Source organism: Nerophis lumbriciformis, linkage group LG15 (genome assembly GCF_033978685.3).
Source record: "Nerophis lumbriciformis linkage group LG15, RoL_Nlum_v2.1, whole genome shotgun sequence".
Classification (NCBI taxonomy): Eukaryota; Metazoa; Chordata; class Actinopteri; order Syngnathiformes; family Syngnathidae; genus Nerophis; species Nerophis lumbriciformis.
This window is the reverse complement of record NC_084562.2, coordinates 35,385,649-35,411,309: the sequence shown is the minus strand read 5'-3', so window position 1 is coordinate 35,411,309 and position 25,661 is coordinate 35,385,649. Positions and strand designations below refer to the sequence as shown.

The following is a 25,661-nucleotide window of genomic DNA, read 5'->3' as shown; positions in this document are numbered from 1 at the left end:
TATGTCGCTGACTGTCTTTTTTATATTTGTCTTTGGAAAGTAGACTGACAAGAAACATCTCAAAACCAACAAAGAACAATATAACAAATAAGAACAAATGGTGTTCAAAGAACTCAGGCTTATTAGTTATTCCGAGAGCCCCAAAAAAGTCTGCAGGCTTTAGAGCTCCAGTTACTCTGGAATGCACTGCCGGTAACAGTTGGAGATGCTACCTCAGTAGAAGCATGATCTTAAAACTCATTTGTATACTCCTGCATTTAAATAGACCCCTTATCTTACTGACAGGATGCAATGCGTCTCCCATAATAATGTGACCTCGGACTATGTTAAGGTAACGTGCGGAGTTCCTCAGGGTTCGGTTCTTGGCCCTGCACTCTTTAGTATTTACATGCTGCCGCTAGGCGACATCATACGCAAATACGGTGTTAGCTTTCATTGCTATGCTGATGACACCCAACTCTACATGCCCCTAAAGCTGACCAACACGCCGGATTGTAGTCAGCTGGAGGCGTGTCTTAATGAAATTAAACAATGGATGTCCGCTAACTTCTTGCAACTCAACGCCAAGAAAACGGAAATGCTGATTATCGGTCCTGCTAAACACCGACATTTATTTAATAATACCACCTTAACATTTGACAACCAAACAATTACACAAGGCGAATCAGTAAAGAATCTGGGTATTATCTTCGACCCAACTCTCTCCTTTGAGTCACACATTAAGAGTGTTACTAAAACGGCCTTCTTTCATCTCCGTAATATCGCTAAAATTCGTTCTATTTTATCCACTAGCGACGCTGAGATCATTATTCATGCGTTCGTTACGTCTCGTCTCGACTATTGTAATGTATTTTCGGGGCTCCCTATGTCTAGCATTAAAAAATTACAGTTGGTACAAAATGCGGCTGCTAGACTTTTGACAAGAACAAGAAAGTTTGATCATATTACGCCTATACTGGCTCACCTGCACTGGCTTCCTGTGCACTTAAGATGTGACTTTAAGGTTTTACTACTTACGTATAAAATACTACACGGTCTAGCTCCGTCCTATCTTGTCGATTGCATTGTACCATATGTCCCGGCAAGAAATCTGCGTTCAAAGAACTCCGGCTTATTAGTGATTCCCAGAGCCCAAAAAAAGTCTGCGGGCTATAGAGCGTTTTCTATTCGGGCTCCAGTACTATGGAATGCCCTCCCGGTAACAATTAGAGATGCTACCTCAGTAGAAGCATTTAAGTCCCATCTTAAAACTCATTTGTATACTCTAGCCTTTAAATAGCCCCCCTGTTAGACCAGTTGATCTGCCGTTTCTTTTCTTTTCTCCTCTGCTCCCCTTTTCCTTGAGGGGGGGGGGGGGGGGGGCACAGGTCCGGTGGCCATGGATGAAGTGCTGGCTGTCCAGAGTCGGGACCCGGGGTGGACCGCTCGCCTGTGCATCGGCAGGGAACATCTCTGCGCTGCTGACCCGTCTCCGCTCGGGATGGTGTCCTGCTGGCCCCACTATGGACTGGACTCTTACTATTATGTTGGATCCACTATGGACTGGACTCTCACAATATTATGTCAGACCCACTCGACATCCATTGCTTTCGGTCTCCCCTAGAGGGGGGGGGGTTACCCACATATGCGGTCCTCTCCAAGGTTTCTCATAGTCATTCACATCGACGTCCCACTGGGGTGAGTTTTTCCTTGCCCGTATGTGGGCTTTGTACCGAGGATGTCGTTGTGGCTTGTGCAGCCCTTTGAGACACTTGTGATTTAGGGCTATATAAATAAAGATTGATTGATTGATTTTTGGGCAAGTCTCTTCTCTTTTCTGCTCTGCCCCCCTCTCATGCGTGGAGTGGTTATCAGGTGACTACGGATTAGCCTCCATGGATGACGCGCTAGCTGTTCAAAGTCAGGACACAGGATGGACCACTCCTCTTTGCATCAGTTGGTGACGTCTCTGCGCCGTGACGTGTCTACATGCAAGACGATCCACTGCTGGCCCCACTACGGACCGGACTCTCACATTTTTTAACTGTATGCACACGGCATCCATTGCACCGGTCATCTGCGGTCCCTTTTAAGGTTTCTCGTTGTTCCCATTGGGTTGAGTTTTTTCTTGCTCTGATGTGGGATCTGAGCAGAGGATGTCTTTGTGGCTTGTGCAGCCCTTTGAGACACTTGTGATTAAGGGCTACATAAATAAACTTTGACCGACGTTGATTGATTGACAAGCTGATGCAATGCTATCAAAAAGCATCAAAGCAGCTGTAGCTATCACCAAAAAAACCCTTGCAAAATCCTGGAGAGACTAAAAAACTATATTTACTGACTTATTATGTTGTATAAACATCAACAGGTAGATACATACAAAGGGTGCAACGGTACGAATAACAAATGGTACCTCGGTTTTTGGGCCATGGTTTTTGGTTCTGTTTCGGTACGTTTTTTGGGTTTGAACTTTTTTTCCTCTCAAAGTTCTTTTTTTATTTTGCTTGTCAGCAAAAACTGCATTCTGCAGTAAACAAAGTAGCAATAGCTTAATGAATATTATAAAACTTTTTAAACAACACTTTCAAATGTTTGCATTTTTTTTTAAAACTCAAATATATAATATGTATCTTATATTTAATATATATCTACAGGTAAAAGCCAGTAAATTAGAATATTTTGAAAAACTTGATTTATTTCAGTAATTGCATTCAAAAGGTGTAACTTGTACATTATATTTATTCATTGCACACAGACTGATGCATTCAAATGTTTATTTCATTTAATTTTGATGATTTGAAGTGGCAACAAATGAAAATCCAAAATTCCGTGTGTCACAAAATTAGAATATTACTTAAGGCTAATACAAAAAAGGGATTTTTAGAAATGTTGGCCAACTGAAAAGTATGAAAATGAAAAATATGAGCATGTACAATACTCAATACTTGGTTGGAGCTCCTTTTGCCTCAATTACTGCGTTAATGCGGCGTGGCATGGAGTCGATGAGTTTCTGGCACTGCTCAGGTGTTATGAGAGCCCAGGTTGCTCTGATAGTGGCCTTCAACTCTTCTGCGTTTTTGGGTCTGGCATTCTGCATCTTCCTTTTCACAATACCCCACAGATTTTCTATGGGGCTAAGGTCAGGGGAGTTGGCGGGCCAATTTAGAACAGAAATACCACGGTCCGTAAACCAGGCACGGGTAGATTTTGCGCTGTGTGCAGGCGCCAAGTCCTGTTGGAACTTGAAATCTCCATCTCCATAGAGCAGGTCAGCAGCAGGAAGCATGAAGTGCTCTAAAACTTGCTGGTAGACGGCTGCGTTGACCCTGGATCTCAGGAAACAGAGTGGACCGACACCAGCAGATGACATGGCACCCCAAACCATCACCCAACCATGCAAATTTTGTATTTCCTTTGGAAATCGAGGTCCCAGAATCTGGAGGAAGACAGGAGAGGCACAGGATCCACGTTGCCTGAAGTCTAGTGTAAAGTTTCCACCATCAGTGATGGTTTGGGGTGCCATGTCATCTGCTGGTGTCGGTCCACTCTGTTTCCTGAGATCCAGGGTCAACGCAGCCGTCTACCAGCAAGTTTTAGAGCACTTCATGCTTCCTGCTGCTGACCTGCTCTATGGAGATGGAGATTTCAAGTTCCAACAGGACTTGGCGCCTGCACACAGCGCAAAATCTACCCGTGCCTGGTTTACGGACCATGGTATTTCTGTTCTAAATTGGCCCGCCAACTCCCCTGACCTTAGCCCCATAGAAAATCTGTGGGGTATTGTGAAAAGGAAGATGCAGAATGCCAGACCCAAAAACGCAGAAGAGTTGAAGGCCACTATCAGAGCAACCTGGGCTCTCATAACACCTGAGCAGTGCCAGAAACTCATCCACTCCATGCCACGCCGCATTAACGCAGTAATTGAGGCAAAAGGAGCTCCAACCAAGTATTGAGTATTGTACATGCTCATATTTTTCATTTTCATACTTTTCAGTTGGCCAACATTTCTAAAAATCCCTTTTTTGTATTAGCCTTAAGTAATATTCTAATTTTGTGACACACGGAATTTTGGATTTTCATTTGTTGCCACTTCAAATCATCAAAATTAAATGAAATAAACATTTGAATGCATCAGTCTGTGTGCAATGAATAAATATAATGTACAAGTTACACCTTTTGAATGCAATTACTGAAATAAATCAAGTTTTTCAAAATATTCTAATTTACTGGCTTTTACCTGTATATATATCTAATGAAAATACATTAAAGTGCAGTTTGAATTTGAGGTAGTGTAAAAAAAAAAGTGTACCAACACACAAAAAAACAAGTTTAATGATGAAGTGAAGTGAATTATATTTATATAGCGCTTGTCTTTAGTGACTCAAAGCACTTTTACATAGTGAAACCCAATATCTAAGTTACATTTAAACCAGTGTGGGTGGCACTGGGAGCAGGTGGGTAAAGTGTCTTGCCCAAAGACACAACGGCAGTGAGTAGGATGGCGGAAGCTGGGATCGAACATGGAACCCTCGAGTTGCTGGCACGGCCGCTCTACCAACCGAGCTATACCGCCCCAATGATTATTTCAGGAGCTAACATTGTTTATCCACGAACCCTAAAACTATTTGAACACAAGGTGGCTGCAGTGTTTTTTAGTACATGTTAATATTAGAGAAGGTTGTCTACAGTCAGTTGTTGCCCTTCTTAGAGGATAATGGTATCACTGAGCTGTTCCAGTCCGGTTTTAAAGCCCTCCACAGCACAGAGTCAGCGCTTCTAAAAGTTTTTAACGATATCCTCCTGTCCACTGATTCTGGTAAATATGTTGTCCTGGTGCTTTTAGATCTGTCTGCTGCGTTCGACACCGTCGACCACGCCACCTTAATCACTCGTCTTGAGAACTGTGTGGGCATTAAGGGCGCCGCCCTCAACTGGTTCCGGTCGTACCTAACCGACAGGAGTTTTTGTGTAAAAGTAGACAGTTTTATGTCGTCCACAGCTCCTTTACCACATGGGGTCCCCCAGGGCTCAATCCTTGCCCCAATTTTATTTGCGCTTTACCTTCTCCCCCTTGGTTCTATTTTTAGGAAGTACAGTATTGCATTTCATTTTTATGCCGATGATTGCCAGATTTATTTTCCCATGGCACAAAATAACACGGTTCAACGTCTTACTGACTGCCTGCACGACATCAAAGTCTGGCTTTCAGCTAACTTCCTGAGCCTAAATGAAGACAAAACAGAAGTTATGTTGTTCGGTCCAAGTCGCTCTCCCTCCCCCAACGTTGACCTCGGCACTCTGACCCCGTATCTCAGCGACTCTGTCACAAACCTGGGGGTAAAGTTTGACTCAGATTTTAAATTCGAAAAACAAATCAGCAGCGTCGTTCAAAAAAGCTTTTATCAATTACGCCAAATAGCGAAAGTGAAACCGCTTCTATCAAGACATGATCTTGAGAAATTAATCCACGCTTTTATCTCGACTCGTCTTGACTACTGTAATGCCCTGTATGTTGGCATTAGCCAGGTCTCCCTCGCCCGCCTGCAGCTCGTGCAGAACTCTGCTGCTCGTCTGCTAACACAGACCCGCAGACGTGAGCACATCACCCCTATTTTAGCGTCCCTTCACTGGCTCCCTGTGCGTTACCGAATACATTTTAAACTCCTTTTATTTGTTTTTAAATGTCTAAACAACCTCGCGCCAACCTATCTCTCCGACCTCCTTCAGCCTTACTGCCCCACCCGATCCTTAAGATCAGCCGATCAGCTGCTGTTGACGGTCCCTGACACAAGGCTGAAGCTTAGAGGTGACAGAGCTTTCGCCGTTGCTGCTCCCAAGCTCTGGAACGACCTACCCCTGAGTGTTAGACAAGCCTCCTCTCTTCCTGTTTTTAAATCTCTCTTAAAAACATACTTTTATTCCATGGCTTTTAACACTGAGTGATATCCATCCTGCAATGGCGCCCCATAATACACCTGCTGTGATCCTGTTTTTATGTTTTTATGTTTTTATTAATTCTATTTTAATTATTTATTTTTTATCGTGTTCTGTTTGTGTTGTGTTGTGTTTGCTCGGTACTCGTTTTATCTTTTAACCTGCTCATTGTACAGCACTTTGGCTACCCCTGTGGTAAATTTTAAATGTGCTTTATAAATAAAGTTGATTTGATTTGATTTGATGTTATATATTAGCAGTTGAATCAGAGCAATAACAAACAAAAAGAGTAGTTAAAAAATATTTAGATATAAATTTTTTTTTTTTTTCTGTTTAACTTAAAAGTAAGTTTTTTCTTCTAGAAAGTGGCCCAAATCGGATATTTTTTAAATCTTTTTTTTTCCCAGCTGACTGTTTACACTGCAAGTAAAATGTGATGTTTGTCACACTACAGTGTAAACGCGCACAAGCCCCAATGTGGCCCCAATGTGGCCTCGACATCACTTGAATGCGCACTTCGATAAAGTGAAAACAAAGGAAGTTGACCGGAAGGAAGTCGCTACTCCATCCATCCATCCATCCATCTTCTTCCGCTTATCCGAGGTCGGGTCGCGGGGGCAGCAGCCTAAGCAGGGAAGCCCAGACTTCCCTCTCCCCAGCCACTTCGTCCAGCTCCTCCCGGGGAATCCCGAGGCGTTCCCAGGCCAGCCGGGAGACATAGTCTTCCCAACGTGTCCTGGGTCTTCCTCGTGGCCTCCTACCGGTCGGACATGCCCTAAACACCTCCTTAGGGAGGCGCTCGGGTGGCATCCTGACCAGATGCCCGAGCCACCTCATCTGGCTCCTCTCGATGTGGAGGAGCAGCGGCTTTACTTTGAGCTCCCCCCGGATGGCAGAGCTTCTCACCCTATCTCTAAGGGAGAGCCCCGCCACCCGGCGGAGGAAACTCATTTCGGCCACTTGTACCCGTGATCTTGTCCTTTCGGTCATAACCCAAAGCTCATGACCATAGGTGAGGATGGGAACGTAGATCGACCGGTAAATTGAGAGCTTTGCCTTCCGGCTCAGCTCCTTCTTCACCACAACGGATCGATACAGCGTCCGCATTACTGAAGAAGCCGCACCGATCCGTCTGTCGATCTCACGATCCACTCTTCCCTCACTCGTGAACAAGACTCCGAGGTACTTGAACTCCTCCACTTGGGGCAAGATCTCCTCCCCAACCCGGAGATGGCACTCCACCCTTTTCCGGGCGAGAACCATGGACTCGGACTTGGAGGTGCTGATTCTCATCCCAGTCGCTTCACACTCAGCTGCGAACCGATCCAGTGAGAGCTGAAGATCCTGGCCAGATGAAGCCATCAGGACCAAATCATCTGCAAAAAGCAGAGACCTAATCCTGCAGCCACCAAACCGGATCCCCTCAACGCCTTGACTGTGCCTAGAAATTCTGTCCATAAAAGTTATGAACAGAATCGGTGACAAAGGGCAGCCTTGGCGGAGTCCAACCCTCACCGGAAACGTGTCCGACTTACTGCCGGCAATGCGAACCAAGCTCTGACACTGATCATACAGGGAGCGGACCGCCACAATCAGACAGTCCGAAACCCCATACTCTCTGAGCACTCCCCACAGGACTTCCCGAGGGACACGGTCGAATGCCTTCTCCAAGTCCACAAAGCACATGTAGACTGGTTGGGCAAACTCCCATGCACCCTCAAGGACCCTGCCGAGAGTATAGAGCTGGTCCACAGTTCCAAGTCGCTACTACAAAATCAAATAAAAGTCGCAACACCTTTAGAAATTAGTGGGGGGTTTTTACGTGAAAGTAAACGAAAGTAATACACTGTATAAATGGAAGTAAATAGTGGTAATATATTTGGGAGGTTTGTAACTTTTGTATGGCTGTTAAGTAGAGGAGACACGGACATCAGTGTGGATCTATTTGCGATCCCTGACCATGCATGTTGGACCGAACAATAGTAACAATAATGTACTGCAGCACAGTGGTTGGGAATCACTCTTAATCCACAAAAAATGCCTTAACTGGCTGCCATAAGGGCCTGTAAAGAATCTCTAATGATGATACTCAGAACTTGGTGACGTTCACGGCCTCCACACTTCAGCCAATCATTGACAGCAATGTATTTTTCCATCCAGATTTTTAAAGCCTCTAAAAATGGAGGGACTGCAATGAATTACATTTTTGAAAAGTCTCTTTAATGAAAGTTTACACCTCCGATAGTGATTGTTTTTATTTCAGTGTGGTGGTCTACAGTGCATCCGGAAAGTATTCACAGCGCTTCACTTTTTTCCACATTTTGTTATGTCACGGCCTTATATCAAAATGGAATAAATTAATTTTTGTCCTCAAAATTCTACAGACAATACTCCATGTTTACAATGTAAATACAGTTTTTTGTTTTGCAAATGTATTAAAAATAAAAAAAAAGATTTGTAAGTAATTCACAGCCTTTGCTCAAAACTTTTGTTGATGCACCTATAGCAGCAATTACAGCCTCACTGGTGCGTATCTAGTCGATACTACTATGATTACATCAATATTTTTTAGCATCACAAAATCTTTTTTCGTTTAAAACACGACATTTATTTAATAATACCACCTTAACATTTGACAACCAAACAATTACACAAGGAGAATCAGTAAAGAATCTGGGTATTATCTTCGACCCAACTCTCTCGTTTGAATCACACATTAAGAGTGTTACTAAAACGGCCTTCTTTCATCTCCGTAATATCGCTAAAATTCGTTCTATTTTATCCACTAGCGACGCAGAGATCATTATTCATGCGTTCGTTACGTCTCGTCTCGACTACTGTAACGTATTATTTTCGGGTCTCCCTATGTCTAGCATTAAAAGATTACAGTTGGTACAAAATGCGGCTGCTAGACTTTTGACAAGAACAAGAAAGTTTGATCATATTACGCCTATACTGGCTCACCTGCACTGGCTTCCTGTGCACTTAAGATGTGACTTTAAGGTTTTACTACTTACGTATAAAATACTACACGGTCTAGCTCCGTCCTATCTCGTCGATTGCATTGTACCATATGTCCCGGCAAGAAATCTGCGTTCAAAGAACTCCGGCTTATTAGTGATTCCCAGAGCCCAAAAAAAGTCTGCGGGCTATAGAGCGTTTTCTATTCGGGCTCCAGTACTATGGAATGCCCTCCCGGTAACAATTAGAGATGCTACCTCAGTAGAAACATTTAAGTCCCATCTTAAAACTCATTTGTATACTCTAGCCTTTAAATAGCCCCCCTGTTAGACCAGTTGATCTGCCGTTTCTTTTCTTTTCTCCTCTGCTCCCCTTTTCCTTGAGGGGGGGGCACAGGTCCGGTGGCCATGGATGAAGTGCTGGCTGTCCAGAGTCGGGACCCGGGGTGGACCGCTCGCCTGTGCATCAGCTGGGAACATCTCTGCGCTGCTGACCCGTCTCCGCTCGGGATGGTGTCCTGCTGGCCCCACTATGGACTGGACTCTTACTATTATGTTGGATCCACTATGGACTGGACTCTCACAATATTATGTCAGACCCACTCGACATCCATTGCTTTCGGTCTCCCCTAGAGGGGGGGGGGGGGGTTACCCACACATGCGGTCCTCTCCAAGGTTTCTCATAGTCATTCACATCGACGTCCCACTGGGGTGAGTTATTCCTTGCCCGTATGTGGGCTTTGTACCGAGGATGTCGTTGTGGCTTGTGCAGCCCTTTGAGACACTTGGGATTTAAGGCTATATAAATAAAGATTGATTGATTGATTGATTGATTGAAAAAAAAATGTATATTATGTTTATAAACTCAGGAAATACGTCCCTGGACACATGAGGACTTTGAATGTGACCAATGTATGACCCTGTAACTACTTGGTATCGGATTGATACCTACATTTGTGGCATCATCCAAAACTAATGTAAAGTATCCAAACAACAGAAGAATAAGTGATTATTACATTTTAACGGACGTGTAGATAGATCATGTTAAAAGAGAAAATAACCAGATATTAATAGTAAATGAACAAGTAGATTAATAATTCATTTTCTACCACTTGTCCTTAATAATTTTGACAAAATAATAGAATGGAAAATGACACAATATGTTACTGCATATGTCAGCAGACAAATTAGGAGCCTTTGTTTGTTTACTTACTCCTAAAAGACAAGTTGTCTTGTATGTCCACTCTTTTATTTAAGGAAAACATTGCAATAAGAAACATATGTTTAATGTACCGTAAGATTTTTTTTGTTAAAATAAAGCCAATAATGACATTTTTTGTGGTCCCCTGCATTTAAGTCCCATCTTAAAACTCATTTGTATACTCTAGCCTTTAAATAGCCCCCCTGTTAGACCAGTTGATCTGCCGTTTCTTTTCTTTTCTCCTCTGCTCCCCTTTTCCTTGAGGGGGGGGGGGGGGGGGGGGGGCACAGGTCCGGTGGCCATGGATGAAGTGCTGTCTGTCCAGAGTCGGGACCCGGGGTGGACCGCTCGCCTGTGCATCGGCTGGGAACATCTCTACGCTGCTGACCCGTCTCCGCTCGGGATGGTGTCCTGCTGGCCCCACTATGGACTGGACTCTTACTATTATGTTGGATCCACTATGGACTGGACTCTCACAATATTATGTCAGACCCACTCGACATCCATTGCTTTCGGTCTCCCCTAGAGGGGGGGGGGGTTACCCACATATGCGGTCCTCTCCAAGGTTTCTCATAGTCATTCACATCGACGTCCCACTGGGGTGAGTTTTTCCTTGCCCGTATGTGGGCTTTGTACCGAGGATGTCGTTGTGGCTTGTGCAGCCCTTTGAGACACTTGTGATTTAGGGCTATATAAATAAAGATTGATTGATTGATTGATTGATTTAGAAATGTATCGAAAAGTACCGAAAAGTATCGAAATACATTTTGGTACCGGTACCGGTACCAAAATATTGGGGACAACACTAGGCTGTAACATAACAAAATGTGGAAGAATACTTTCCATTACTATCTGTTACTAAGTACACCTTGTACACTCCCTAACAGGACTCCATGCATGCCCAACCCCGCACCCATGGTTAAATAATGAAATGATTACCTTGACATGGCAATCTCAGCTTTCTGCTTGGCAATTTCTGCAGCCTTTTCAGCAGCCTCCACAGATCTGTCTACCTTCTCCCGAATTTTACTGGCCCTCAGTGGGATCAGGTTCTTGCGCTTGCCGCTCACCAACATGTTCTGCTTGTACTTCCCCTCCTCCTTGGTGCCGTCTGGGAAGGTGGTGCATCCGTACCCGTGCCTTTTGTTCGCCGCCCATTCGCCTGTGTACTGAAGGCCATCCGAACGGCGACTCACCCCCCAGCCGGCCCTGTGGTCGCTACGCCACTCGCCCGCGTACATTTCTGTCACAGTCGCATCCACGGGGGCACTCTGTTCGTTCTCACTAGCATTGGAGTGGATATCGGAGGCGGCGGAGCTGACTGTACTCATGCCAGCCTCACTGCAGAAGGAACTTTGCTTGCTGAGCTGACTGGCCAGTGAGCTTTTGGATTCAGAGCGTCGCAGTTTCAGTCCGCTTAGGATAGACTGCCGGAAGCGGCCTTTCCTCTTTCTCTGGCGTTCAGCTTCACTTGGAGCGGTCAGGGCAAAGCCACCTCGGCCCACCGGGCTGCCAGCCAACCCAGCCACCATTCCATCCGTGGGCGTGGAGGCAGTGCCATCCTCGAACACAGCAGGGGGGCCGTGGTTGTGCTCGGAACGGAGAGAGTTTATGGATGTTCGCAGAGGGAAGAGGATGACGGCTGCCATGCCGTATGGCACGCTCTGCCGCACACCGTACCCATGACGCATCCCACCCAGCCACTGGCCCTGGTAGGTTCCTGACATACACAGAGACACAAAGAGAGTCAGAAGGGTAACAAGTATGACTTGTTTTCATTACACCATCATTTTCTATGTTTGCTGAGTGCAAAGCTGTGGAGTACAGGTAAAAGCCAGTAAATTAGAATATTTTGAAAAACTTGATTTATTTCAGTAATTGCATTCAAAAGGTGTAACTTGTACATTATATTTATTCATAGCACACAGACTGATGCATTCAAATGTTTATTTCATTTAATTTTGATGATTTGAAGTGGCAACAAATGAAAATCCAAAATTCCGTGTGTCACAAAATTAGAATATTACTTAAGGCTAATACAAAAAAGGGATTTTTAGAAATGTTGGCCAACTGAAAAGTATGAAAATGAAAAATATGAGCATGTACAATACTCAATACTTGGTTGGAGCTCCTTTTGCCTCAATTACTGCGTTAATGCGGCGTGGCATGGAGTGGATGAGTTTCTGGCACTGCTCAGGTGTTATGAGAGCCCAGGTTGCTCTGATAGTGGCCTTAAACTCTTCTGCGTTTTTGGGTCTGGCATTCTGCATCTTCCTTTTCACAATACCCCACAGATTTTCTATGGGGCTAAGGTCAGGGGAGTTGGCGGGCCAATTTAGAACAGAAATACCATGGTCCGTAAACCAGGCACGGGTAGATTTTGCGCTGTGTGCAGGCGCAAAGTCCTGTTGGAACTTGAAATCTCCATCTCCATAGAGCAGGTCAGCAGCAGGAAGCATGAAGTGCTCTAAAACTTGCTGGTAGACGGCTGCGTTGACCCTGGATCTCAGGAAACAGAGTGGACCGACACCAGCAGATGACATGGCACCCCAAACCATCACCCAACCATGCAAATTTTGCATTTCCTTTGGAAATCGAGGTCCCAGAGTCTGGAGGAAGACAGGAGAGGCACAGGATTCACGTTGCCTGAAGTCTAGTGTAAAGTTTCCACCATCAGTGATGGTTTGGGGTGCCATGTCATCTGCTGGTGTCGGTCCACTTTGTTTCCTGAGATCCAGGGTCAACGCAGCCGTCTACCAGCAAGTTTTAGAGCACTTCATGCTTCCTGCTGCTGACCTGCTCTATGGAGATGGAGATTTCAAGTTCCAACAGGACTTGGCGCCTGCACACAGCGCAAAATCTACCCGTGCCTGGTTTACGGACCATGGTATTTCTGTTCTAAATTGGCCCGCCAACTCCCCTGACCTTAGCCCCATAGAAAATCTGTGGGGTATTGTGAAAAGGAAGATGCAGAATGCCAGACCCAAAAACGCAGAAGAGTTGAAGGCCACTATCAGAGCAACCTGGGCTCTCATAACACCTGAGCAGTGCCAGAAACTCATCGACTCCATGCCACGCCGCATTAACGCAGTAATTGAGGCAAAAGGAGCTCCAACCAAGTATTGAGTATTGTACATGCTCATATTTTTCATTTTCATACTTTTCAGTTGGCCAACATTTCTAAAAATCCCTTTTTTGTATTAGCCTTAAGTAATATTCTAATTTTGTGACACACGGAATTTTGGATTTTCATTTGTTGCCACTTCAAATCATCAAAATTAAATGAAATAAACATTTGAATGCATCAGTCTGTGTGCAATGAATAAATATAATGTACAAGTTACACCTTTTGAATGCAATTACTGAAATAAATCAAGTTTTTCAAAATATTCTAATTTACTGGCTTTTACCTGTATATACTGACAATTCATAGGCATAAAAAGTATAAAAACAACATTCATTGCATTTTTTCCACTGAGGGTTGCATACTGAAAAATGAAAGAATGAGGGGGGTCACTTGGGTATGTTTTGTACAGTGAACATGCTTAAACCAATTCAGTGTATTTGAAAAACGTTGTGTGTTATACTGTAGGTCAGGGGTTCTTAACATTTTTGACCTCGGCGCCCAACATTTCCACTACATTTCAAACATTTCAAATAATTATACTGAATTAGTAATCTTACTCTTGACTTTAATGGTAATCAATAATTACAATCAACCGACTTAGAGTTTACAACCTTGTCAAATGACATGAAAGCATGTGTAAATCACAAATATATATATATATTTTTTAACACACAAACTTTACGCTTAGGTCAGGCTGATTAGAAAAATAAATACTAATTAAATATTCTGCTAAAGAAGGGACTCATAGATACCTGAACAAAAATGCATTTACAAAATAAATGCATTCTAAAAAAGTTTTTTTATTTTAATAATATATACGGTATGTTTCTTAAATAAACCGTCAATAAAATTCAAGTGCAAATGAAAATACAGCTTCACACCTTTAGTCATAATTTTTGCACTTATGAAACTTATGTTTGTTTGAAATTGTCATTACTGCCACAAGTGGTGGAAAAGTGTAATACAACTGAATAACGCTGCAGCCCACACAGACCACAGCTGAGAAATAAATCATTTTTGGCAGCCCTCAAGGTGGCGCTTGTGGCCCAACAATGGTTGAAAAAAAAAGCAAATAATTGTTGGTTATATCTACTATACCTCATTAATAATGAATTCATTAGTTTTTATAGAACATGTCGAGGGCCAATAAAAAAGTAGCTACAGGCCAAAAATGGCCCCCAAACCGCACTTTGGACAATATTGGTTTAGAATATGTTGCTTTACTTCTTTACACAGATTCAATAATTAAAATAATATAATAACTGGTCTTCATGCTAAATGGAACAAACACAAGAAGCATGCATTCATTCATTCATTTCAATCACAGAGCACATACAGACAAACAATTATTCATGCTCACAATCACTCCTATGGACTATTTTGAGTCTTCAGTAATCCTAATGTGTATGTTTTGGGGCTACATCTACCTGGAGAACATGCAAACATCACACAGATGCCAAATGATGTTCAAAGAGAGGCCTGCACAGAAAAGTAATAAAATCGATGGCAATAATAGCCATAATCCACACAAACTGGCAGAGGTGTGGACTCGAGTCACATGACTTGGACTCGAGTCAGACTCGAGTCATGAATTTGATGACTTTAGACTCGACTTGACAAAATGTAAAAAGACTTGCAACTCGACTTAGACTTTAACATCAATGACTTGTGACTTCACTTGGACTTGAGCCTTTTGAATTGACATGACTTGACACGACTTGCTACTTTCCCCAAAACCCAAAGATGAAAAAGTTATTCGGGAGCGCTCCGTATTTTTCATTGTGTACTTGTCTATCAGCGTTGCGTGTGTCAGCTGGTGTGCTCTCAGTACAACAGCCAATCAAATTAGATCTACTTTGTTTTCATCACACAGCATTCATCCAATCAAATTGCAGGACAACCAACGAAGAAGACATGTCCAAACCACACGCCAGTGAACAAAAAATTATACCTAAAATCATTTTGTTTGGGTATAAAAATTACGAGGTGGTCAACACAAAACGGTTTGCAGTATGCAACACATGCGGTTCGAAAATTACTGATGGAGAGGCAACAACTTCCAACTTCGTCCGGCATTTGAAGTTGCACAAAGAACGGTAAGTTTTGAATGTAAGATAACGTTTATTGGCTAAGTAACGTGACTTTTATTTGCTGTGTAGTTAAATCAGTGAGGCTGTAAACTCACTGCTAACGTTATAACGTTATTGCAAACACGGGAATCTGTTGCAGTTCACTACCTTATTCATACTTTTTGTTCAGTGATTTTTTTTAAGCAGGGTTACGTTAGTCAATATATCACACGTAACGTTAGACGGCGGTCAGCAGCACCGCGTATTTTAGCCACCTAAAAAAAGACAAAAATAGTCAAATAAAGGTCAGTTAAAATGTATACTATATTATGAATATGTGTACCGTTTTAGCTAGCTTTCTGACATACTGTTGGTTGTTTACCTCAGTGGTCCCCAACCACCGGGCCGCGGCCCGGTACTGGTCCGTGGATCGATTGGTATCGGGCCGCACAAGAAATCTTTTTTTTTATTTTTTTATTTTTTTATTAAATCAACATAAAAAACACAAGATACACTTACAAGTAGTGCACCAACCCAAAACAACTCTCTCCCCCTTTTGTTCTGGGCATTGAACATGAAGACTCTTCCTTCACTGTTCCGAGTGGCCATGAGAGTCTTGGCAGTGCCTGCCTCCAGTGCTCCAGTGGAGCGAGTTTTCAGCCATGGTGGCATCATACTACGCCCCCATCGTGCACAAATGACTGACAGACTCTTGGCTAATTTGGTCTTTTGCAAATGCAATGCAGCATAGGGCCCTGACATATAAAAAGTACAACTTTTTTGTTATGTTCACGTATATGTCATGTTTTTTCAATGTTAACACTTTTGTACAAATAAGTACATTTGCACTTTATTTTTCAATGTGTTTGTTCTGTAAAGGAATGAGTTAATGTTTAAAATGACTGGTTAATAGTGCTATTATAAAGTGCAATGTCAGCACAATTTTCTTTCCTGCAATTTAAAATGCACTTGTTTTAATAAATAAATACAGCGTTTGAAAAGCATACACAATCTGTGTTAATATATTAGTCTGTGGTTAAAAGGACTTGAAAGGACTCGAAACTCAAAATGCAGGACTTAGGACTTGACTTGAGACTTTCCAGTCTTGACTTTGGACTTGACTCGGGGCTTGCCTGTCTTGACTCGGGACTTGACTCGGACTTGAGGGCAAAGACTTGAGACTTACTTGTGACTTGCAAAACAATGACTTGGTCCCACCTCTGCAAACTGGCACCTAAAACCAAAATGATAACCTAACTGTCTATCTTTGATTATTTCCATGCCTCCTGTCATGGATATACATCCCAGCATTTGATAAGTTCTGAGAACATTAAAGCTCTTAAAAATGGGATTTAGTTCCCGAAATTGTAATGTAGGCTGTTTTTCCATTACATTTATTGATTAGTGTAGCACTTCTTGTCTAACATTGGTTAGAGTTTAGTGCGTTTAATGAATTAAAATGTGAAGAATATCAGAGGTGTGGACTCGAGTCACATGACTATGATGACTTTAGACTCGACTTGACAAAATGTAAAGAGACTTGCAACTCGACTTAGACTTTAACATCAATGACTTGTGACTTCACTTGGACTTGAGCCGTTTGACTTGACAAGACTTGCTACTTTCCCCAAAACCCAAAGATTAAAAAGTTATTCTGGATCGCTCCGTATCTTTCGGTACAACATCCAATTAAATTAGATCCACGTTGTTTTCATCCGACAGCATTCATCCAATCAAATTGCAGGACAACCAACAAAGAAGAGTTGTCAAACAACGCGCTAGTGGGGAAAAAATATGCCAAAGATAGTTTCATTTCGGTATTAAAACTACGAGTTGGTCAACAAAAAACTAATTGCAGTATGCAAAACATGCAGTTCGAATATTACAGACGGAGACGCAACAACTTCCAACTTCGTTCGACATTTGAAGATGCGCAAAGAAGGGTAAGTTTTGAATGTAAGCTAACGTTTACTGGCTAAGTAACGTAACTTTTAGTTGCTGTGTATTTAAATGAGTGAGGCTGTAAACTCACTGGTAACGTTATAACCATAGACATCTTATAAGTAGACGCAGCATCGACCGCTACTGCCTACTAGCGGTGACGAGACGCGGGGCCGCCATCTTGAAGTGGTGATCCACTCCACTCATTTCATTTCATTTGGCAGGAGCATTGAACTGTCAGCGCATTTAATTCATCTTACCTCACTGAATACCACTGATTTTCACACGCTTTTTTGTCCTACGTGTAGCCATGATAAAGGACACATGTTTTATTATTCAAAGTTTGCTTAACAGTAATAGAATAATCTTATATGCTATAAATGACCAGACGTCCGAGATCAAAACTGGGAATATAATCCCAGAGAAGGGGGAAGCAAACGGTCAGCTATTTTTAAATTGAAGAAACAATATGATTAGGTTATATATACATGCGTATATCCTACATAAACAATGTATGAGTACATTAGATATCTATATATCTTAGGGACCTATAGACTGTATCTAACCTAACAGCAGCAGCAGAGAGTTTATTCTGTCTTGAAACTTTGTATTGATATTTTGTATTACATTCTTCCCTTAAATGATAATGTTTACAGTGATTGTTTTATATGCATTTTTTATGCATGTCGCTTTGGATAAAAGCGTCTGCCAAATACCTAAACATAAACATATATAAACGCCTGAAAGTCTTTATATCAGCTAAAACCTGGTTCACTGGATTCAGAATAAAACCAAATTCTGTCTTACCCAACAATGTTAGTATTTGAATATTGTGACTTGAAGATTTACTCCTGGTTACAATTATACTGTTAAGAAAGTATTGTCTTATACTTTGCCTAAAATGAGAATGCATCATAAGCAGTGGCGGCTGGTGAATTTTGTTTTGGGTGGGCCTGAAAGTTTGTAAACCAAACCCCTGTAGGGGCGTCATCCTCCCCCAGAAGATATCTTTGTGATTTTCACATACAAATATTGAAGATCTTTGCTCCTTCTCAACTCTGTGGTAATATTCTTTTCACAAAATACAATCAATAGTACGTTAATGTTAAATCTTACTTGTGAAAAGTAGTCCCCCGATTCCTATTTTCAACAGTCCGCGCATTTGAGCAGGAAAACGCTGAACACTAGCCCGGCATCTTTGTTTTCTACCTGTCAACTGTCAGTTTAGGCTGCTCGCCGGCTCCTCATCACCACTTCAAGACGGCAGCCAAATTTCTCGCGTCACAGCAGCCAATGCTGCGTCTACTTATAAGATGTCTATGGTAATAACGTCATTGCAAACACGGCAATCTGTTACGTCCACTGCAGTTTGCTACCTTATTCATACTTTTTGTCAAGTGATTTTTTTAAGCAGGGTTGCATGAGGTACCAACACATAACGTTACGTTAGTCAATGTATCACACACAGTAACGTAACGTTAGACGGCGGTCAGCAGCACCGCATATTTTAGCCACCTACAAAAAAACAAACATAGTCAAATAAAGGTCAGTTAAAATGTATACTATATTAAGAATATGTGTACATATTGCATAGGGTCCTGACATCTAAAAAGTACAACTCTGTTCATTGTTATGTTCATATATTTGTTATGTTTTTCATGTGTACGCACACAGAAACACACATACAGTATGAGATGAGATCAATGAGATAAGGTAAGAACAGAATAGAAACTGCTGTGGAACTAGTTACAATGCAATATGCCATGTAAATACAATGTTAACACTTTTGTGCAAATAAGTACAGTTGCACTTGTTTTTTAAAATGTGTTTATTCTGTAAAGAATTGAGTTAAATGTTTAAAATGACTGGTTAATAGTGCTATTATGAAGTGCAATGTCAGCACTATTTTTTTTCCTGCAATTTAAAATGCACTTGTTTTAATAAATAAATACGGCGTTTTAAAAGCATACACAATCTGTGTAAATATATTAGTCTGTGGTTAAAAGGACTTGAAACTCAAAATGCAGGACTTGGGACTTGACTTGAGACTTTCCAGTCTTGACTTTGGACTTGACTCGGGACTTGCCTGTCTTGACTCGGGACTTGACTCGGAACTTGAGGGCAAAGACTTGAGACTTACTTATGACTTGCAAAACAATGACTTGGTCCCATCTCTGAAGAATATTAACCCCTCCACCCTTCAATCGATTTATACCATGGGTCTTCAATGTTGTCCAGGCCATGGACCCCCAAACTGATAGAGCAATTATATATCTAGTAAAAAAAAGTTTTATATTAAACTGGTTATAAAGGTAGGCTACCTTGTTATTGTGCAATGCAAAAATATTCCAATAATAGCAGAAGTGCTAATCACTAACTGGCAACTGGCTCACTAATCGCTAGCTGAAAACTAGAACGCTAATTGCTAGCGAGCAACTAGATTGATAATCGCTAGCTAGCAACTAGTGCCCGAACCGCTAGCTGGCAACTAGAGCGCTAATCGCTAGCTGGCAATTAGAACGCTAATTGGTAGCTGGAAACTAGTACAGCATCGCTAGCTGGCAACTGGTCTTCAAATCGCTAAGTGGCTACTGACGCGTTAATCACTAGCTGATAACTAGCACACTAATCGCTAGCTAGCAACTAGAATGCCAACCGCAAGCTGGCAACTCCTCCGCAAATTGCATGCTGGCAACTAAGGTGTTAATGGCTAGCTGGCAACTCCTTCGCAAATTGCTAGCTGACAACTAGAGTGCTAATCGCTAGCTGGCAACTAGTCCACAAATCGCTTACTGGCAACTAGTCCACAAATCGCTTACTGGTAACTAGTCCACAAATCGCTTACTGGCAAGTACAGCGCTAATTGCTTGATGGCAAGTACAGCGCTAATTGCTTGATGGCAAGTACAGCGATAATCGCTAGCTGGCTTTAATCACTAGCCGTAGCTGGCAACTCATCTGCAAATTGCTAGCTGGCATCTGGAGCGTAAATTGCGAGCTTGCAACTAGTCCGCAAATCATTAGTTGTCAAGTACAGAACTAATTGCTAGCTGGCAAGTTCAGCGCTAATTGTTTGCTGTCAAGTACGGTGCTACAGTGCTAATCTTTAGCTATCTTAAATGCTAACATGAATACAGTAATATATTTGTTTTATGTTTTTATTTTAAAACTGCAAGGTATAGTGAGTCGGGTGTACGTGCCAAAATGGGCTCCGCATGCTTTGATTTTCAGTGTGCGGCCCTCAGTGGAAGAGTGTTGGACACCCCTGGTCTAAAGTGTGTCAGATGTGTGGGGCCCTTTAAGGGCAAGCAAAGGGTAGCGTGAGGGAGGGAGTGTGAGCAGTTTGAACATGTTGCAAGATGAAATAAACATTTCACCCAAAAACAACAACCCCCAGGATATATAAAAAAAAATTAAAAGGGGATGAGCCCTGAAATCATGATATAACAGACCTCAGGCAGCAGGGGAACTGTTAACAATTAGATCATTATAATAAAATGCAGCTATTTTGCACTTATGCATCCAACATTTTATAATATTGATAAGATACAGGTAAAAGCCAGTAAATTAGAATATTTTGAAAAACTTGATTTATTTCAGTAATTGCATTCAAAAGGTGTAACTTGTACATTATATTTATTCATTGCACACAGACTGATGCATTCAAATGTTTATTTCTTTTAATTTTGATGATTTGAAGTGGCAACAAATGAAAATCCAAAATTCCGTGTGTCACAAAATTAGAATATTACTTAAGGCTAATACAAAAAAGGGATTTTTAGAAATGTTGGCCAACTGAAAAGTATGAAAATGAAAAATATGAGCATGTACAATACTCAATACTTGGTTGGAGCTCCTTTTGCCTCAATTACTGCGTTAATGCGGCGTGGCATGGAGTCGATGAGTTTCTGGCACTGCTCAGGTGTTATGAGAGCCCAGGTTGCTCTGATAGTGGCCTTCAACTCTTCTGCGTTTTTGGGTCTGGCATTCTGCATCTTCCTTTTCACAATACCCCACAGATTTTCTATGGGGCTAAGGTCAGGGGAGTTGGCGGGCCAATTTAGAACAGAAATACCATGGTCCGTAAACCAGGCACGGGTAGATTTTGCGCTGTGTGCAGGCGCCAAGTCCTGTTGGAACTTGAAATCTCCATCTCCATAGAGCAGGTCAGCAGCAGGAAGCATGAAGTGCTCTAAAACTTGCTGGTAGACGGCTGCGTTGACCCTGGATCTCAGGAAACAGAGTGGACCGACACCAGCAGATGACATGGCACCCCAAACCATCACTGATGGTGGAAACTTTACACTAGACTTCAGGCAACGTGGATCCTGTGCCTCTCCTGTCTTCCTCCAGACTCTGGGACCTCGATTTCCAAAGGAAATGCAAAATTTGCATGGTTGGGTGATGGTTTGGGGTGCCATGTCATCTGCTGGTGTCGGTCCACTCTGTTTCCTGAGATCCAGGGTCAACGCAGCCGTCTACCAGCAAGTTTTAGAGCACTTCATGCTTCCTGCTGCTGACCTGCTCTATGGAGATGGAGATTTCAAGTTCCAACAGGACTTGGCGCCTGCACACAGCGCAAAATCTACCCGTGCCTGGTTTACGGACCATGGTATTTCTGTTCTAAATTGGCCCGCCAACTCCCCTGACCTTAGCCCCATAGAAAATCTGTGGGGTATTGTGAAAAGGAAGATGCAGAATGCCAGACCCAAAAACGCAGAAGAGTTGAAGGCCACTATCAGAGCAACCTGGGCTCTCATAACACCTGAGCAGTGCCAGAAACTCATCGACTCCATGCCACACCGCATTAACGCAGTAATTGAGGCAAAAGGAGCTCCAACCAAGTATTGAGTATTGTACATGCTCATATTTTTCATTTTCATACTTTTCAGTTGGCCAACATTTCTAAAAATCCCTTTTTTGTATTAGCCTTAATTAATATTCTAATTTTGTGACACACGGAATTTTGGATTTTCATTTGTTGCCACTTCAAATCATCAAAATTAAATGAAATAAACATTTGAATGCATCAGTCTGTGTGCAATGAATAAATATAATGTACAAGTTACACCTTTTGAATGCAATTACTGAAATAAATCAAGTTTTTCAAAATATTCTAATTTACTGGCTTTTACCTGTATATTATTAATATTTACATTTACTTGCTCAGTGGCCTCGTGCAGTTTTTTTCAACCTTTTTTGAGGCAAGGCACATTTTTTTCATTGAAAAAATCCCGAGGCACACCATTAGCAAAAAACATTAAAAAAAATGAAACTCAGTAGCCGATATTGACAGTAAAAAGTCGTTCTCGCAATTGTTGGATATAAATTCAAACTATAACCAACCATGCATCCCTATAGCTCTTGTCTCAAAGTAGGTGTACTGTCACCACCTGTCACATCACGCCGTAACTTATTTTTAGTTTTTTTGGTGATTTCCTGTGTGTAGTGTTTTACTTCCTGTCTTGCGCTCCTATTTTGTTGTTGATTGTCATGTCATGTACGGATGTACTTTGTGGACGCCGTCTGCTGCTCCACACGCTGTAAGTCTTTGCTGTCGTCCAGCTTTCTGTTTTTGTTTACTTTGCAGCCAGTTCAGTTTCAGTTTTGTTTTGCTTAGCCATCCCTAAGCTTCAATGCTGTCCCGGCAAGAAATCTGCGTTCAAAGAACTCCGGCTTATTAGTGATTCCCAGAGCCCAAAAAAAGTCTGCGGGCTATAGAGCGTTTTCTATTCGGGCTCCAGTACTATGGAATGCCCTCCCGGTAACAATTAGAGATGCTACCTCAGTAGAAGCATTTAAGTCCCATCTTAAAACTCATTTGTATACTCTAGCCTTTAAATAGCCCCCCTGTTAGACCAGTTGATCTGCCGTTTCTTTTCTTTTCTCCTCTGCTCCCCTTTTCCTTGAGGGGGGGGGGGGGGGCACAGGTCCGGTGGCCATGGATGAAGTGCTGGCTGTCCAGAGTCGGGACCCGGGGTGGACCGCTCGCCTGTGCATCGGCTGGGAACATCTCTGCGCTGCTGACCCGTCTCCGCTCGGGATGGTGTCCTGCTGGCCCCACTATGGACTGGACTCTTACTATTATGTTGGATCCACTATGGACTGGACTCTCACAATATTATGTCAGACCCACTCGACATCCATTGCTTTCGGTCTCCCCTAGAGGGGGGGGGGGGTTACCCACATATGCGGTCCTCTCCAAGGTTTCTCATAGTCATTCACATCGACGTCCCACTGGGGTGAGTTTTTCCTTGCCCGTATGTGGGCTTTGTACCGAGGATGTCGTTGTGGCTTGTGCAGCCCTTTGAGACACTTGTGATTTAGGGCTATATAAATAAAGATTGATTGATAAAGATTGAATGCCTTTTCTTAGAGGCACTCGCCTTTTGTTTATTTTAGGTATAAGCATTAGATACCTTTTTACCTACACACTGCCTCCGACATATTGTGATCACGACAAACCATGTTCCCGACATCTACACAGCAATTAGCAACCTGCTGCCACCTACTGATATGGAAGAGTATTACACTGTTACTCTGCCGCGCTCTAGACAGCACAGACACTCAACAACGGCACATTATTTGCGAATTATAATTATCGGTTTGCAAAAAATGTTTGTAACCCAATTAGGTGAAATGTCATCATCTCCCACGGCACACCACACCGTATCTCACGGTACACTAGTGTGCCGCGGCACAGTGATTGAAAAACAGTGGCCTAGTGGTTAGAATGTCCGCCCTGAGAGCAGTAGGTTGTGAGTTCAAACCCCGGCCGAGTCATACCAAAGACTATAAAAAATGGGACCCATTACCTCCCTGCTTGGCACTCAGCATCAAGGGTTGGAATTGGGGGTTAAATCACCAAAAATGATTACCGGGCACAGTCACCGCTGCTGCTCAGTGCTCCCCTCACCTCCCAGGGGGTTAGGGTGATGGGTCAAATGCAGAGGATAATCTCACCACACCTAGTGTGTGTGTGACAATCATTGTTGATCGCAGGTGAAGACAATGACAAGACAATGTCACTTTTTGTGTAAAAGTAGACAGTTTTATGTCGTCCACAGCTCCTTTACCACATGGGGTCCCCCAGGGCTCAATCCTTGCCCCAATTTTATTTGCGCTTTACCTTCTCCCCCTTGGTTCTATTTTTAGGAAGTACAGTATTGCATTTCATTTTTATGCCGATGATTGCCAGATTTATTTTCCCATGGCACAAAATAACACGGTTCAACGTCTTATTGACTGCCTGCACGACATCAAAGTCTGGCTTTCAGCTAACTTCCTGAGCCTAAATGAAGATAAAACAGAAGTTATGTTGTTCGGTCCAAGTCGCTCTCCCTCCCCCAACGTTGACCTCGGCACTCTGACCCCGTATCTCAGCGACTCTGTCACAAACCTGGGGGTAAAGTTTGACTCAGATTTTAAATTCGAAAAACAAATCAGCAGCGTCGTTCAAAAAAGCTTTTATCAATTACGCCAAATAGCGAAAGTGAAACCGCTTCTATCAAGACATGATCTTGAGAAATTAATCCACGCTTTTATCTCGACTCGTCTTGATTATTGTAATGCCCTGTATGTTGGCATTAGCCAGGCCTCCCTCGCCCGCCTGCAGCTCGTGCAGAACTCTGCTGCTCGTCTGCTAACACAGACCCGCAGACGTGAGCACATCACCCCTATTTTAGCGTCCCTTCACTGGCTCCCTGTGCGTTACCGAATACATTTTAAACTCCTTTTATTTGTTTTTAAATGTCTAAACAACCTCGCGCCAACCTATCTCTCCGACCTCCTTCAGCCTTACTGCCCCACCCGATCCTTAAGATCAGCCGATCAGCTGCTGTTGACGGTCCCTGACACAAGGCTGAAGCTTAGAGGTGACAGAGCTTTCGCCGTTGCTGCTCCCAAGCTCTGGAACGACCTACCTCTGAGTGTTAGACAAGCCTCCTCTCTTCCTGTTTTTAAATCTCTCTTAAAAACATACTTTTATTCCATGGCTTTTAACACTGAGTGATATCCATCCTGCAATGGCGCCCCATAATACACCTGCTGTGATCCTGTTTTTATGTTTTTATGTTTTTATTAATTCTATTTTAATTATTTATTTTTTATCGTGTTCTGTTTGTGTTGTGTTGTGTTTGCTCGGTACTCGTTTTATCTTTTAACCTGCTCATTGTACAGCACTTTGGCTACCCCTGTGGTAAATTTTAAATGTGCTCTATAAATAAAGTTGATTTGATTTGATTTGATTTGATTCACCTAGGAAGCTTTGAGTTGTGAGTGGGGAAACTGTGGGGCGGATTTATGTAAATTAGCTTTTACAATCAAGCCAAATTCAGACATGGGCAGAAACACATAAACATTCCACGCACTTGGTGGATTGGTTGCCACTCGAATGCCAAATATGGCCATGTTTACACTGCAGGGTGTATGTCTACTTACGAAGTATCTATT

General features: G+C 42.6%; 1 protein-coding gene across 4 annotated transcripts in view; it reads right to left on the bottom strand.

The window, feature by feature from the left end:
* The window catches only part of jph3a (junctophilin 3a), an 85,162-nt gene that overhangs the window by 32,148 nt on the left and 27,353 nt on the right, over window positions 1–25,661 (bottom strand). For all 4 annotated transcript variants that reach the window (XR_009816812.1, XR_009816813.1, XM_061975135.2 and 1 more), the window contains one exon: window positions 11,014–11,794. Coding sequence is in view for 2 of the 4 variants with exons in the window: in XM_061975135.2 (XP_061831119.1) it covers window positions 11,014–11,794 (781 nt within the window). In the remaining 2 variants the exon portion in view is untranslated. The remainder of the gene's footprint in view (window positions 1–11,013; window positions 11,795–25,661) is intronic.